General features: G+C 35.9%; 1 protein-coding gene across 1 annotated transcript; it reads left to right on the top strand.

Moving 5' to 3' along the window:
- The first annotated feature begins 11,693 nt into the window (after nt 1-11,693).
- Nucleotides 11,694-14,537, top strand: LOC148191241 (uncharacterized). Its single transcript, XM_088101345.1, has 2 exons — nt 11,694-12,096; nt 14,449-14,537. The coding sequence occupies exons 1-2, from the start codon at nt 11,694-11,696 to the stop codon at nt 14,535-14,537; spliced, it is 492 nt and encodes a 163-aa protein (XP_087957471.1).
- Nucleotides 14,538-16,041: the final 1,504 nt, after the last annotated feature.

Raw genomic sequence — 16,041 nt, 5'->3', positions numbered from 1 at the left:
ACCCATACCCTTTCTAGTCTTGTATTCTTATTCTTAGGAGCTTGCTCGTTTTTATGAAAATCTTTTTTCTTAAAAAATTGTTTTTCAAAACTTTTATTTTTAGTTGCATCTACAAGTAATTTTTCAAGAATGTCAATGTTAAACATATGGCTATTACAAGATGCACACTCAACCAATACATTTCTACTTTCTTGTAAAATTGAAATTTTGCTATTTAAAGTTTTCACTTCTTCCAAAGATTTTCCAAAATTCTTTTACAAAGCTTTATAATCAAATTTCAATTTTCTATATATACAAAATTTAATTTTTCAGATTTAACACATAATTCTTGAAATGCAAAATGTAATTCAACATAATTATTTGACTCGATAAAAATACTAGAACTACAACCTTTGTTCCAGCTTGATTCAGTTTCTGCTATCAAACAAATGTTAGCTTTTTCATTTGAATCACTAGAGAGATTGATGAAGAGCTTGAATCATTTCCCTCCCATTTCTTTTTCTTGGAAGATTTTCTTCCTTTCTTTTCTTCAATCATTTTAGCACTTAGACAGTCCACTTTGACATTTCTCGATTCTCGATTCTCCATACCCGTAACACCTAAAATTAGAGGAGGATCCTTGATTCTTCTTTTTGTGATTTTTGTGATGTCCTTTTGTAAGAACCTCATATTTTAGAGAAGTGGTGGGGGCATGGTGGTCACCCACCTTTTGCATTATTAGAATGCAATTATTGGAAGTGCATTATTACTGAAGCATAGCAAAGGAGAGGGTCTCTTGTTTTGGCACGGGGGAGAGTAGCTCACAAGGAAGGAAACCATTCTTTCTCTCTCTAAAACTTCATCTCCAAAATTCTCTCACTTCACTCTAGAATTCCAGCACCTTGAACCATAAGAATTCTATTCTGATGCTACCATGGCCTCCACGGAGTAGAGGGCTTCATTTCAACCGAACGTTTTCGTCGTTCCGATCGGGGCAGAGTTCTTGGCTGTAGGATGGTTGTGCTTGGAGAAAACCAGGTAAGGGGAGCTAGATTTGTTTCTATAGATGGTAGGAATATTATGTTTGAGATCATATTATGATTATTTGATGAATAATTTTGTGTTTAGAGTATTCTGTGCAAGAACATATGAGTGATTGTAAGACTATATTGTTGCAAATCTGGGAAAAAGGGGTGAAACAATGGGTTTTCTGGGTTTTTCTGGAATCTGATGCGATTCTGCAGAATTCTGCAGAACGCACGTACGTCCAATTCTGGTGAAATTGGACGTTCGTCCAAATTGCTCAGTGGTCGGTCATGAGCGTTCGGTTTTGGACGAACGTCTCTGTTCGTCCGTAAAGTCAGTAATATATGAGACGCTCGTCCAAATCGTATTAAAATAGTGAATTAATGACTTTTGGCGTTCGTCCTTAACTTAGTATTTTAGTGAAGTCATCTTGAGCGTTCGGCCTTGGTATGGTTGTGATGTGAGCCTTCGGCCTTGGTATTGTTGTAATTATGAGCGTTCGGCCTTGAGTTAGTATTCTTAGGTTTCAATCATTGAGCGTTCGTCCAAACAATAGTCGATTCAATATGACGTTCGGTTTTAGCGTTCGACTTGATAGTGTTGAATTCAATATGGTGCTCGGATTGTAGCGTTCGGCCGAATAGTGTTTGATTGTGGTGCTAAGTGTTAGCGTTCGGCCGAATAGTGTTTAATGACGGTCGGTTTTGGCGTTCGGTCAAATAGTGTTCAAATCTAATATTGTGCTTGTTTTGTAGCGTTCGACCTTATGCTTGATCTTTAACGTTCGTCCCAACAGTGCTCGACAAATTAGTGGTCGACCAAACTAATATGAGCGTTCGGTTCTGTATTCTTATGTAACGAGCGTCAGCGTTCGTCCTTGAGTTATGTAAATTCTAGACGTTCGTCAAAATATTTTCCAGTGATTTAGATATGTTAAGCGTTCGATCTAAATTTGATATTTTTAGGTTTGAATCCTGAACGTTCAGTTTTTGGGTATAAGTGAGCGTTCGGTTTTAAGTTGCTTATTCTTAAGTTTTGAATCTTGAACGATCGGCCTTGAGGTATTAGTGACTATTGAGCGTTCGGTTAAGTTTTGACTTTAGCACCGTTCGGTTAGCTGCTGATTTATGTCGTTCGGTCATGCTTCTTTTAATGTCGTTCGGCAAAGTGACCTAGGGGTTCGACTAAGTATCAAAACGTTCGTCCTAATCGTGTTCGGATTTATAGTGTTTGATTTAAGAGTTCGGTATTGAGATATTAGTGAGTATAAGAGTTCGTTCTTAACTTGGAATTCTTGGGTAGCAATCTTGAGCGTTCGGCTTTAAGTGTTCGGTTTGGATTTTGGACGTTTGACCTTGGTTTAATTGTGATTGTGAGCGTTCGTTCTCGATGATATTAATCGTCATGAAGTACTCGTTAGAGGTATTGTTATGACTACGCTTGCTCTTGAGCGTTCGTCCTTTGGGGCTCGGTTTAATAACATTTGGTGTCCATAGGCAGCGTTCGGTCGTTGATGATGATGGATCCCAGAACGTTCGTCCAGACAGTATCCGAGTTGGAAATAGCGTTCGGCAATAATGTATAAATCCGTGGGAGTATTTTGAAGCAATTATTGAGAATTGTTGGTTATTTCCTTGATCCAATATTGATTTATTTATACATGTTATTGAGAATATGTATGAATTCGTGATTGAGCACGTTTATTCTGTTGGAGGTGGTACATACACTATGTTATTTACTTGTAACTTCGTCTGTCTTTTTTTAGCATTTTTGCTAGTCTCGCGTGAGACGAAGATTCGAGTGTCACCTTCTTCTGCGCGAGGAGGTGAATGTCTCGCCCAATGACTTCGGCTCGTGTTGAGTATAGTGCATTGTTACGCGTAGTATCGATGTTTTTACTCGTTAGTCCTTGAGGAGTCGGGGAGATAGGTCTGAAGTCGCGATGGAAGACGGCTCGGGTCGCCTGTTATTGAGAGCAGGTTATGACGACGAATTACAAGTAAACGACATTAGTTTATGAAAGTCTAGTCTGCAATGTCATGGGTATCGATTTATTATGGAAATTGTTATGGTTTATATGTAATGGGTTTATGATGTGATGCTTCTGGTTATTCGCCTTGCTTGTTGTGGCTGTGGTTTCCAACCGTGATGATCGTACTGGTACGGGAGGGATGATAGTGCAGATAAACGGGATTTGGAATAATACTTCGAGAGAGACGGGAAGTAAAACTTGTTGGATCTATAGGTAGTAGCGAGCGTTCTTATTAGTGACGTTCGGTCTTGGTGTTATTTATTTTCAGGTAGCGAACGTAATTAGGTAACTGTTGATCTTGATGATAGTTGTTCTCAGGTAGCTAGTGTCCGGTCTTAATTTGGTACCCTGAGGTTTAGTTTGTTTTAGTTCAGTCAGTACCTTAGGTGTTCAGCAGAGTACTCTAGGCGTTTAACCCAGACTCAAACGTTCATTATTATAGTGTTTTGTCTTGTAGCGATCGTTCTTAGAGAATGATCTTTATTGGTGATGTTGTTCTGAGGTTGCAATCATTTATGGGGAGTAACCGGCCTTAATATTTGCTGAGGTAACGGTCGATTAATAAGTAGTGATCAGTCGTGATGATGCATGATTCAGGAAGTGATCATTCATAGGTAGTGCTCGGGTCGGATGATGCTTGTCTCAGGTAAGGATCGTTAATAGTTAGTGGTCGTTCGTAGGGAACGTCCAGCCTCGATGATGTTGCCCTCAGATAGTGTTCGTTAGAGGCAGTGTTCGGCGAGATTTGATCTTTGAACGTTCGTTCGAATAGTGTTCGAAATAATAGTAATTGTTCTAGTAGAGTACACTGTCTTAACGTGAAGTCTAAGTACTTGATCTTACTTAGCGTTTGATCTTTTGGTATTCGACCTAATGGTATCCGGTATAATAGTGTTTGGTGTTTAGTGTCGAGCCTAAGTGATCAATTTTAACGTTCGTGTAAACAGTATTCGATATAATATAAGTTCGTTGTTTTAGCGTTCGATTCAGTAATGATATGGTATCTGTGTATATATTGATGTTGAGGGTACTGTAGTACGATGTCCTGGTCTATGTGCCGATTTTGGACATAGTGAGGGGACTAAGGATGGTATCACAAGTGGAGAACCTTCCGTTGAGTTACTCATCAATGTATCATCTGGATGAGAGTCTATTATGTACTGTGTTGATTATTGGGTACTGTAGGATGAGTGTCCAACAGGAATTGTGGTACGATGGTATGAGGATGTCCGACTTAATTATTATATGACATTTGTATTGAAATAATTATGCACGTTTTATAAATGATGTATTGCAGGTTAGCTCACCCTTACTTCGTTTTATATCGAAAAAACCATATTTTTGGCGATGATCGTATAACGTTTTTGTTATACGGGAGCAGTTGAAGGATTGTCGCGTGATCCTGTGCAAATGAAGGAAGAGATGGAAGAACGAATTAGAAGGATTCAATGTTATCCTTGCAGTTACGTCTGAGCTTAAAACTGATGTATAGATTTTAGTATGAGGTTACGGGATGTTACCGTAAATGTATTATTACAATATTTAAGTTTTGAAAAATTTTTTTAAGGGTGAATTTTTGGGATGTTACACCTTTTCTCTTCATAAACTTTAACATTTTCATCAATAGGTCCATATTTTCACAATCAGAGTCATCATCTTCTTTGGAGTTTTTCCTTTTGAAGACCTTGTATTTAAAAACAATATTCCTTTTTCTTCATTGATCCTCTTCTTCATTCAACATTCCAAGTTTAAGCTCGTGCTCCTAAAATACAGGAAAACACTAGAGGAGGTGAATAGTGTTTTTAAAACTCTTTCGCAAAGTAGTGTCTAATGGATTCTAAAAAGATAGATGATTTAACAAAGATGTTTAGACGCTAGTTTTTATGAAGGGCATATAAAGGAAAACATTTTTAAGAAGAAAAGAAATAAATCACGAATTTTATACTAGTTCACTTAACCTGAGCTACATCTAGTTCTTTCTCAAGAACTCTTAAGGGGTTTCACTAATCTTCAAGAAGATTATGCAAGTTTTACTTCTTCAAGTTTACAATAGGTATTCTCACCACTCTTGGTTCACCTAGTAAACGTGACTAGTCCAAACCACTCCTGGTATACAAGCTTTCTAACTACTTCTGGTTTCAATCATAGACAATTGTCTAGACTGTTTAACTCAAATAAGCTAAACACCAAGTATTTTATTTCTCTTCGGAATGTGCAACACAATCAGTCTTATGTGCAAATACAACTTGATAAATATCAAAGAGAAGATAAAAACAATATAATGAAATATGAGATTTTGTTATGTTTCTTTCTCTTGAAAATATAGCTTTAGAAAATATATTAATAGAGTAACAACAAGCTTGTATGGGCATTCAAAGGTTGTCTATATTATCCTTTCTTTTCTTCTCTTCAAGCTTTTGTCTATTTATAGCTTTCTTGAGAGATGACTATTAGACTGAGAGGGTGACTTCATGTATAACAAATAGCCTTTTTAGGTGAGAAGTCAAACTTAAGTTTACTTTGCAGAGATATAGTGTTTTGTCATAACTTTTAGCAAAACGTAGCTTGTACGATGTGTTAGAGCAAAAGTCTTCAAGGGAAACATTCCAAAAATGTTCTTCGTATCTCTCAACGTCTTTTTCTTGGATGTAGTGATTCTGATAAAGTCTTTGTACTTTTGTGATCTGCACAAATATCAAGAATAAGGTTTATAAACATCAAAACACTTTATCGTACATGCTTTTAATATTTTGAGCGTTGATAAACATTAAGATGTATAACATGTTCAAAACATTTTATAATATGTCAATTTATTAATAAATGCATCATTTAGTTAAAGCGTTCAACATATATGATCATCAAATGATGAAAAACATTAGATGCTTTATCAAAAGTTGTTTGAGATATGTAGCGTTGAGCAAGCTTTTGTTAAACGATAAATTTTGTAAACCACTTGCTTGAATAACACTATTTGAGTAAAACATATTTGAAGCTTCAGTGTTAACATTAAGATGGATGCTTTTGTCCATAAAACGCTTGCTTGTAAGACGATGTCCATTTAGATGTTTAGACGTTGTTTGTAAAACTTGTTACACATATCGTCTATTAGATGATTATTTAATAAAGACTCTTTCTATCTCTAGACGATGTTTATAAAACTCTGTTCATCAAACACTATGGTCTAGAAAATGTTATTATAAGCTAGAACAGATGCTACGAAGGATGGTCTGTTTGGTGATAATGGTGCGGAAATGGTGGACAAAGGGGTGTGAAATGTGAAAGCAATGGTTGAAAAGGGAAGAAGACTCAGGACCTAGGGTGGTGTTATCGTGGTAGTGTGGTGTTTGAAGGCTCGAAGAGATGTTTGGCCAACTCTAAGAGGAAGGTGACTAAAAGGGTCTCAGGGTTGCTCTAGTCTTGATCTTAAAATGAGTAGTATGGCAAAAAAAGGGCAGCATAACATTACTAAACATCAAAGATGATTACAAGGGAGGAGACACCTATATATATAAGAAAGAGTGTCTCCTAAAAATCCTAAAAGCATGATTTCTCACCCTTGCACTCATTGGCAAAAAATGAGGCCTTCTAAGGAGTGGACAAGTGTCCACAAATCCTCTCCAATGAGGGGAGGACATGTGGCCACTCACAAAGCACAATCTTCTTCATTCCTAGAGTGTCATGTGGCTACGTACTAAACTTAAATCCTCTCCAATGAAAGCATGACACATGACATATACTTTTCACAAGCCTTAAACAATCCTACCTACTTGACTGAAATACATGGCCTAAAGAAACCTATACTACTTGACCGAATACATGGCCTAAATAAACCTAAACTACTTTTTAACCTCCATGGTGGCCTATGAGAAAGAGCTTGCTTCACCTTGCATAGATGACTCTAGCTTCTTCTTCAAAGTGCTTGGGTCATGGCTAGGGATATCCCATCATATAAGGTTTTGCTTTCTACAAGTCATTTATAGTTATAGTAGGTAGAAATAAACCATTTAACATTGCATCTCAAACACCTCTATCAACAAACTCTAAAAAAATTTCATCCTAACTTTTCAGAAAGGATAATTTGTTCATAATAAGACTTATTAACATACTAAACTACAAGTCTTTCAATATCCTTTTACATTTTTGAGTTCTTAAACTTTCTTTTATCATCATCAAAATATCCTAATCTTTCAGTATCTTCTCTTTTGCCAACAATCTTCCTTTTTTTTTATGATGATCAAAATATGTTTTAAAACTTTTTGTAATATCCTGCAAATACACAACTAAACAATAGAAAAACATAAAATGGTCCTAAAGATATTTCATAGAAAAATTACATGCTTTAATCTTTTTCTCCCTATTTTTTATCATAATTAAAAAAATTCTTTTTGCCAACACCAAGTAGACTCCAGGAGGGAAAAGTGAGTCAAAACGGACAAACATAAAACCATTGTCTTTCCTAAACAAAGTTTTCCTTATATCACTTTCACACATCTTATTTCTAACTAAGATAATGAAACTCGTTCCAAAAATTCACAGTTTTTAACAAAATAAAAACTTTTAGAATTTAAAAATCAAATTCATAGAACAAATATTGTACACAATCATCACTCTTCCGAGCAGCCTCCTCGACAAAGTGAAACACATCGCTCTTCTAAGCAACCTCACTACAAAAAAATTAATATTATGTGGAGGTTTTTATTCGAATTTGTAGGGGATTTTACCCTTTGCAAATTAATTTGTGAGGATTTTTTAAACCTCTGCAGTTAGAGTCGTCACAACCTTTTTGAAGAGGTTTATGATGACCTCTGGTATCAAATTTATATTTATGAAGTTTTTTTTGAAGGCTTTTAATTTCTTTTATTAGTGACTATTATTTTATGGAGGTTTGAAGCTTCCTTTATTTATAATTATCCACGTACATTCATAATTTCTTAATTTAATGAAATATGCTTTTTATAATAAGAAATAAATAAAATATATAAAATTGTAAAATACAAAAAAATTAATCAGAAATAATTTTATTGATGATTTGAGATAAATTACATCCATTGACAATTACACTGTAAGCATAAAAAAAAATACATAATGTTAAATTGAAAACATGGACTAATGTTGTTGATTGTAACATCCCAAAATACACTAATTATTATAATTCAGAATTAATTACAATTAACAGTAAAATAAACAGTCTTTACATTAATAAAACAGGGTTCAGAAGCCGAACGACTTCAGTACAAACATAACGCACTTAAGGCGTATACAAGAAATCTAGAACGAACGGCTTTACAAAATTAAACAGCCGAACGTCAAAAATAAACTAACAACTAAGCTGAAAAGTAAACGAGCGGTCTAAGGCTCGGCCTTGACTTCCACCTCGACAAGATTTTCCTCTTTAATGACGTCTTCCAGAGTGGCCTCGCCTTCTGCTCACATCCACACGGATGATCATTGCAAGACAGGACGAACGTACATAGACAAATGGACAACACAAGAAAAAACGAAAGGGTAAGCTTATATAATTTAATTCATACAATCACCACATACATTCAACATTACAAATCACACAAACAGCATGTAACTTAACATAAGATAACATAGAAATTTATATATATATATACTAGACCGACCATCCGGACTGTATGAATCTGTGTAGTTACAAGCGTCCTTGCACCCGAGTGATGTAATAACTGATACATTCTCACAGCTGCCACTCGAGGTTAGTCCGTTCTTACGTCGCCCATGTTAACTTATGGACTAAGGACCTCCTGCCGTTCCCACACATGACTACCCTCCTCTACATGAAGATGAGTATCACGGAACATCAGGATGGACAGCGAGTCCTAACTTATCCACAGTCATACTTTACCAAATTTAATATTTAACATATCTGAGACGTTCCTCCCTGGAACGCTCGTCCAAAATCCAATATCATAATATCGATTCATATAGTGTTCACACTTTAAGTTATCATCATTCATTATCATTTACATCTTTAGATTGAAATGCATAAAATGACGAACGTTCAGTCCTCTGAAGAATTAGGACGAACGTCCATATAAAGATACTGGATACACAGGAAATATATATAACGAACGTAATTTTCTGTTCGATCAGTTGAATGAACTGACTCGATTGGAAGTATACTGGTACTTAGAAAAATTTCATAATGAAGATCTTGGACCAGATCTAATGTAAAACGGAGGGTCAAGAATACTTAGAATTATCTTTGAAGAAGTTTGCATACCGAAACCGATGCCAGTAATTTAACGAACGTAAGAAAATGAATATTTTAATGCTTGAACGAACGCTATTTTATTCAAGGGTTTATTCAATAATACGAGCGCTTGGTATAAGACCGAACACCGTTTAGGACGAACGCTTGGTATAAGACCTAGCGCGATTTAGGACGAACGCTTGGTATAAGACCGAGCGCTATTTAGGACGAACGCTTGGTATAAGACCGAGCGCTATTTAGGACGAACGCTTGGTATAAGACCGAGCGCTATTTAGGACGAACGCTCGGTATAAGACCGAACGCTACTCATTTCAGTATTATTTCATTTAAGGTGTACGACATCTCTATGCCGAGCCGAACGCTCAAACATAGTAATTTAAATGAGCACGCTCGTTCTCAAACCGAATTCTTCCCAAATGAAAGAATTCTACTCTAAGTCTTTTCAGGGAAAACCGAACGATATAAGACCGTACGATAACGAGCGTAATTTATCATAGGGAGTAATTTACGGTTCAGATTGTTCTTCTATCTTAACTCAATATTTCTCATACAATTCATACTTTATAGTTTCATATCAATATCAATTTCCAGACTTTATACAAATCACATTAATCATTCATAATCATACGTATCAAACTTGATCATACATCACAGCCAACATATACTCTATTCATTCAGTTCATCATCAATCATACATTTATACTCATACTATACACATACATTCACTCGTTCATCAACAGGCATGCGTTATCATCAATCATACAACAAAATATGAATTAAATACATAAGCTTCCCTTACCCGAATCAATGAAGGAAACGTCCTAACACAAGATTTTGGTTTCGTCCAGCTAACGTTATTCTACCCTCAATGCCTCTTGACTCTTCTTAAAACAAATCTAACCACAGAAAAATGAAATCCTTTAGACTACACATTTGCATGCAGCCAAAAAACCTGGTTTCCAGAAAACCTAAGGACGAGCTACTGAAGGAGAACTTACCAGTTTCAGTTCTTGAAACTGTTCGGTCCAATGTGTAGCTCTCAGCTCAGCGAACACTCCTACGGTGCTGAAACGTGATCGGAGAAAGGCTTGGTGAGTTACAGTAGAGAGAAGTTGGGAGGTTCTAGAGAGAAGGTGGAGAAAAATGGAGGTTTGAGCTCAGAGGAAGATGAAGAGTGCGTGCAGGTGAGTGGAAGGGTTTTTCGAAAATCCAATTTTGTTCAATCCACGTTCGTTCGGACGAACGTCTCCCAAGCCGACACCTGCACACCCACTTCTGAATTGGAAGCTTCTCTCGTGACACGTGGCGTGCGTGCATACGGTGCAAAGTGCGTTTTTAATGATACAAAGGAAAGACGTGGTGCGGTTTTCAGTGCACGGCAGAGTGATGTATCAGATTAGGGGGTGGGTTTTTAATGGGATGAGCATTGATGTGGTGTGCATTAATTTGATGTGACAGATAATTGCAGTGTTAATTATATATGGCCTCACATTGAGCTATCAAGATATTGCTACTTAATTGAATAAAATCATAGTTCATCTCTAATTCTTGGAGTCCAATAAGATTATGAAAAGAAACTGGTAAGAAAAGAAAAGAAATTTATGCATTAAATATATTATAGATTTAAAACAAAAATAAATAGATAAATCTACACTTAATTGATGAAATTAGCATTTTAACTTTAGTAGCATTATTATTTAAATTAATATAATAAAATGAATATTTTAATGAAACTATACAAAAATATTTAGATTTAGTTTATTAAATAAAATGGTTAAAATATATGAAAAAATTACACTTAATTTGGGGTTAAATTTGTTTACACAAGATTTTGTCTTGATAAGAGATGTGAGTTATAAGTGATAATATCTTATTTATTAAAATGCAAGTAATCAACTATAAATCTTATCTTACATTTATCTTAATTATCTTTTCAATTTTTACTGAAGGATTTAGAAGCTTATAAAAGGAGACAGATTCTAGAGGGAATGCTCACCCAACTCTTTTATTCGTCTTTATATTCACACATACTATAATTCTTCTCAACTCTTACCTATTTTGAAAGTTAGAAAAAACCTTTTAAATATGGATTTCCTTCGATATTTATCAATAACTTGACGTGTATAAACTCGACTTCTTAAGAATATTATTCTTTCCACCTCGATAAATCACACTTTTTTTTCGCAAAAATAATTATTCATTTAGAAATTAGTATATTTAAGAAAATGTTTAGGAAAGAGTTATATGATTTAATTGTAAAAGTTTAATTATAAATGGGAGATAAATATAAATGTTATAATATTTGTTAACAATTATTAAAATTAGTTTTTAATTACAATCGTTAATATTAAAGCATGGGACTTTTTTATTTTCAAATAAATAAAACATATTAGAATCTGTCACGTCCCATTTATTTTTCTGATGAGTCACCACTCTGCTCCCATAAATGCATCGTGCCACGTGTTGCGATCAAAGAAGTTGTCTCCCAAGTTCGTGGGGCCGTACCAGATCTTGAGGAAGATTGGACCAGTTGCATACGAGCTAGCTTTACCTCCCCAATTGTCCAACCTTCATCTGGTGTTTCACGTTTCTCAACTCCGGAAATACATATCGGATCCCTCGCATATATTGGAGCTGGAGGATGTTCGTCTTCGACAAGACCGAACGCTAGAGATGAAGCCGGTTCGCGTTGAAGACGTTCGTACTAAGTTATACAAAGGAAAGGACGTTCGGTTGGTGAAAGTGGTGTGGGACGACAAGACTGGCGACTCTACTTGGGAAGTTGAGAATGCCATGAGAGACTTATACCCTCATCTATTTCCTGGTAAGATTTAATTTTCGAGGACGAAAATTTTTGTAGTTAGGGGGATTGTCACGTCCCATTTATTTTTCTGATGAGTCACCACTCTGCTCCCATAAATGCACCGTGCCACGTGTTCTGAGCATTTAAAATCCACCCTCAGAGCCCTGCATGCACGCCACTTGTCAAAGTGGAAGTTTCTGAAGTGAATGGTGGGGTGCAGGTGTCAACCAGAGAGACGTTCGTTCGTCTGAATGTGGGATTTGATCAAAAGTAAAATTTTTGGAAAAGCTCCCACTCTCTACGCGCACCTTCTCCCCTTCCAAACTCAGAAATTTCATTTTTCTCCTCCATCTCTCTAGAACCTTTCTTCTTCTCTCTTCTGCAACTCACCATCCTCTTCTCCGATCACATTTCAGTAAACGCAGAACCGTTCCCTGCACCGAGAGCTCCATATTGAACCGAACAACTTCCAATTCTGGTAAGTTCACTTGGACGCTCGTTTCTGGAATTCCTGCAAACCGTATTCAGTTGCATGCAATGGTGTAGACTAAGCCATTTCGTTTTCTTTTGGTTAGTTTTAGTTGGAGAGATTAAGAGAACCGTTGAGAGAGAACCATAATTGGAAGAGTCAAGATCATTCACTCTTTGAACGTTCACCCCAATCCGGGTAAGGGAAGCTTATTAGATTTAATTCTTGTGTTATACTGTAATGTATGAATGTTTTGTGAAATTGATGAGTTATACTGCATGCGCGTTGCGTGTTGAATGAAGTTTGATTTATGATAAGTGGATTTTTGGTGTATGAATATGATATTGAATTGATTGTATGAAAATAATGAAATGTTCTATGGTTGAATTAAACTGAAATGTGAGCTGTATGATGAGATGATGCATGAAAAGTATAGATTTTTGCTATGATATGCTTAATTAAATGTATGAAAGTTATACTGGAAAATGAGTTTACTGTAAGTGAGAAATTGAAAATGAGATTTGTATGATAACAAACGTTCGTTATCGAACGGTCCTTGACCGTTCGGTATTCTCTGTAAATTTTCTGAAAAAGCTGAATCCTTTCATTTGGAAAGAATTCTCGTGGAGGACGAACGCCCTCTTATATATAGCTTTACGTTTGAGCGTTCGGCCAAATGTAAATATCCTGAGTGTTTGTGAGAAATTGAGAAGCCTGAGAATATATTCAAACACTTATTCATATTGTTAAAAATGTAACTTCAACATTATAACTTATGAAAATTCCTATTTCAAAGGTATTGAATTAGCGATGGGTATCGACCCAAAGCGTACGTCCTAAGTGGCGCTCGGTCTTATACCGAACGCTCGTCCTAAATGAGTAAATGATAAGTAGCGCTCAGTCTTTTACCGAACGCTCGTTCTTTCCGTAATCGCCAACCAGCGGAAATAGCGTTCGTCTTAAATTCTCAAAACGTTCGTCCTGAATTGTAATAGCGTTCGTCCATAAACTTAAATAGCGTTCGTCATAAATTTCAGTAAATTTGCGTACCGCGTTCGGTCATTTACTGGCAGGCGGTTATTCCAACTAAATTGTACTTGGTACATCTAGTACTAGTATTTTATCTTCATTCAGTTGAATTGAATCTGAAAGCTTGTCAAGTGAATTATTCTAAGTATGGTTGTTCTAGAATCAGTTCTTCTAATTGATTCAAACTTTAATCATGTTCGTCATGACAGAAGAGTCAGCTTTACTCCTTCATCAATGAATTCCTTCGATCTCGCTCTTGACGTTCGTCCTCGTTATGAAAGGGAGTGAACGTTCGTCTTTTTATGCAAGTGAAACATAGAATGAAAATGTATTTAAGAGGAGGAATTAAGATGTGCGAACACTATGAGAACTGAAATTGTGATTGTGGAATTTGAACGAGCGTTCCAGGGAGGAACGACTCTTGGTTGGAAATTGAAATTGGTAAAGTATGAATGTGGTAAGCTTAGCTGGCGGTTCATCCTGATATTCCGTGAGTGCTCGTTCTCAAGTAGAGAGGAGTATGTCATGTGTGGGAATGGCAGGAGGTCTTAGTCCATAACTGTAACTTGGACAGAACGGACTAACCTCAGGTGGCAGCTGATGAGTATTCCAGCTCTTCCACCTGGGTGCACGGACGTCGTAGCTACACATAATTCATACAGTCCGGACGGTCGGTCTAGTATCAGGATTTTGATTGAGTTAATGGATGAATTGAATGTATGTGTTGTGATTCATTTGATGTATTTGATATGTATGAAATGTATGTTTAACTTGAATTAAATTCAATAAGCTTACCCTTGCGTTTTCCATTGTGTTGTCTGTATATGTGTATCCGTCTTGTCAAATGCAATGATCATCCGTGTGGATGTGAGCAGAGGGAGATGCATCTTTGGAGGAAACACTTGAAGATGGAATCATTGCTGAAGAGAATTTAGTGGAGGTTGAAGTGAAGGCCGAACCATAGTGCGTTCGGTTATATTGTTAGCTTAGTATTGTTAGCGGGCCGTTTTAGAACGAACGCCCTTTTGTCTTGTGTAAATACTATGACGTTCGGTGTCTATTTTTGAAAACCGTTCGTCCTCCTTATCTTGTGAGCGCTCGTTAAATTGTATATGTAAGGTCGTTCGGCCATTCTCGACTATTATCTCTTTTATTATTAAAACTGTTTTGTCATATTAATACCTGTGATTATTCTAAGTATATAGTTGATGACTGTATAATTTTGGGATGTTACAGAATCTCTTTTTTGACGTAGAAAAATTGCCCTGACATTTTCTATATATTCGTTTGAAGCATATATAATAATTAAATATTCTATAATTAAAAAAATTGAAAAACACCGCGCCGAAAAGAAGAGCAATTAAAACTAACAAAAGTTGTATATCCCTAACAATAAATGGCCTAGGCGTTTATTAATTGAAGAAAATGGTTTTATTCAATTAGTGAAGAAAATGGGTTTTCTTTTATTTTTAATCTTACTTTCTATATTTTTTGTTCCTTTGTTCGCGTTATTCGTACTTCATATTATACTATATAATACAATTTATTGCCTTTTAGATTTCATTCCATATTTTAAATAAATTTGCCTTTTAGATTCAATAAGCTGAAAGAAATTAGTTGATTATCCTTATTTTTCATGTTTTATTCATCTAAATGATGAGACTTGTAACATCCCAAAATACAGTAATTATCATAAATCAGAATTAATTACATTTAACCAATGCAGTCTTTATATTAATAAAACAAAGTTCAAAAGCCGAACGGCTTAAGTACAAAAATACAAGTTAGGACGAACGGTTTTACAAAATTTAAATAACCGAACGTCCAATTCACAAACGAACATCTAAAACTAAAAAGGGAAGGCGGACGTCCTACTACTCTGCTTTCACTTCAACTTCAACTAAGTTCTCTTCCTCGATCACGTCCTCCAAGGTGGCCTCGCCTTCTGCTCACATCCACACGGATGATCATTGCAAGACAGGACGGACGTACATATACAATAGACAACAAAAGGAAACGCAAGGGTAAACTTATATAATTTAATTCATACATCAACATATACAGTTAACATTTCTATTCACACACAGCATGTAACTTAACATAGAAATATATATATATATATATATATATATATATATATATATATATATATATATATATATATATACTAGACAGACCGTCTGGACTGTATGAATCTGTGTAGCTACAGGCGTCCTTGCACCCGAGTGATGTAGTAACTGGGATACACTCAACAGCTGCCACTCGAGGTTAGCTCTATCCAAAGTACCCATAAGGAATAGAACCTCCTGCCATTCCCACACATGAACTACTCTCCTCTACGTGAAGATGAGTATCACGGAATATCAGGATGGACCAAGCCAGAATTAGCATAACCACAGTCATTCTTTACCAAATTCCATAATCAATATATATGAGTCGTTCCTTCCTAGAACGCTCGTCCAAAATCC

This window comes from Vigna umbellata, chromosome 11, assembly GCF_029865625.1.
Source record: "Vigna umbellata cultivar VRB3 chromosome 11, Vumbellata_1.0, whole genome shotgun sequence".
Lineage (NCBI taxonomy): Eukaryota > Viridiplantae > Streptophyta > Magnoliopsida > Fabales > Fabaceae > Vigna > Vigna umbellata.
Note: the sequence above shows the minus strand (reverse complement) of the source record. Positions and strands in the feature narration are given on the sequence as shown.

Coding starts and splice junctions, on each gene's coding strand:
- LOC148191241 (XM_088101345.1), top strand. CDS start 11,694: ATGAGTCACCACTCTGCTCCCATAAATGCATCGTGCCACGTGTTGCGA. Junction 12,097..14,448: donor ATACCCTCATCTATTTCCTG/GTAAGATTTAAT, acceptor GGATGTGAGCAG/AGGGAGATGCATCTTTGGAG.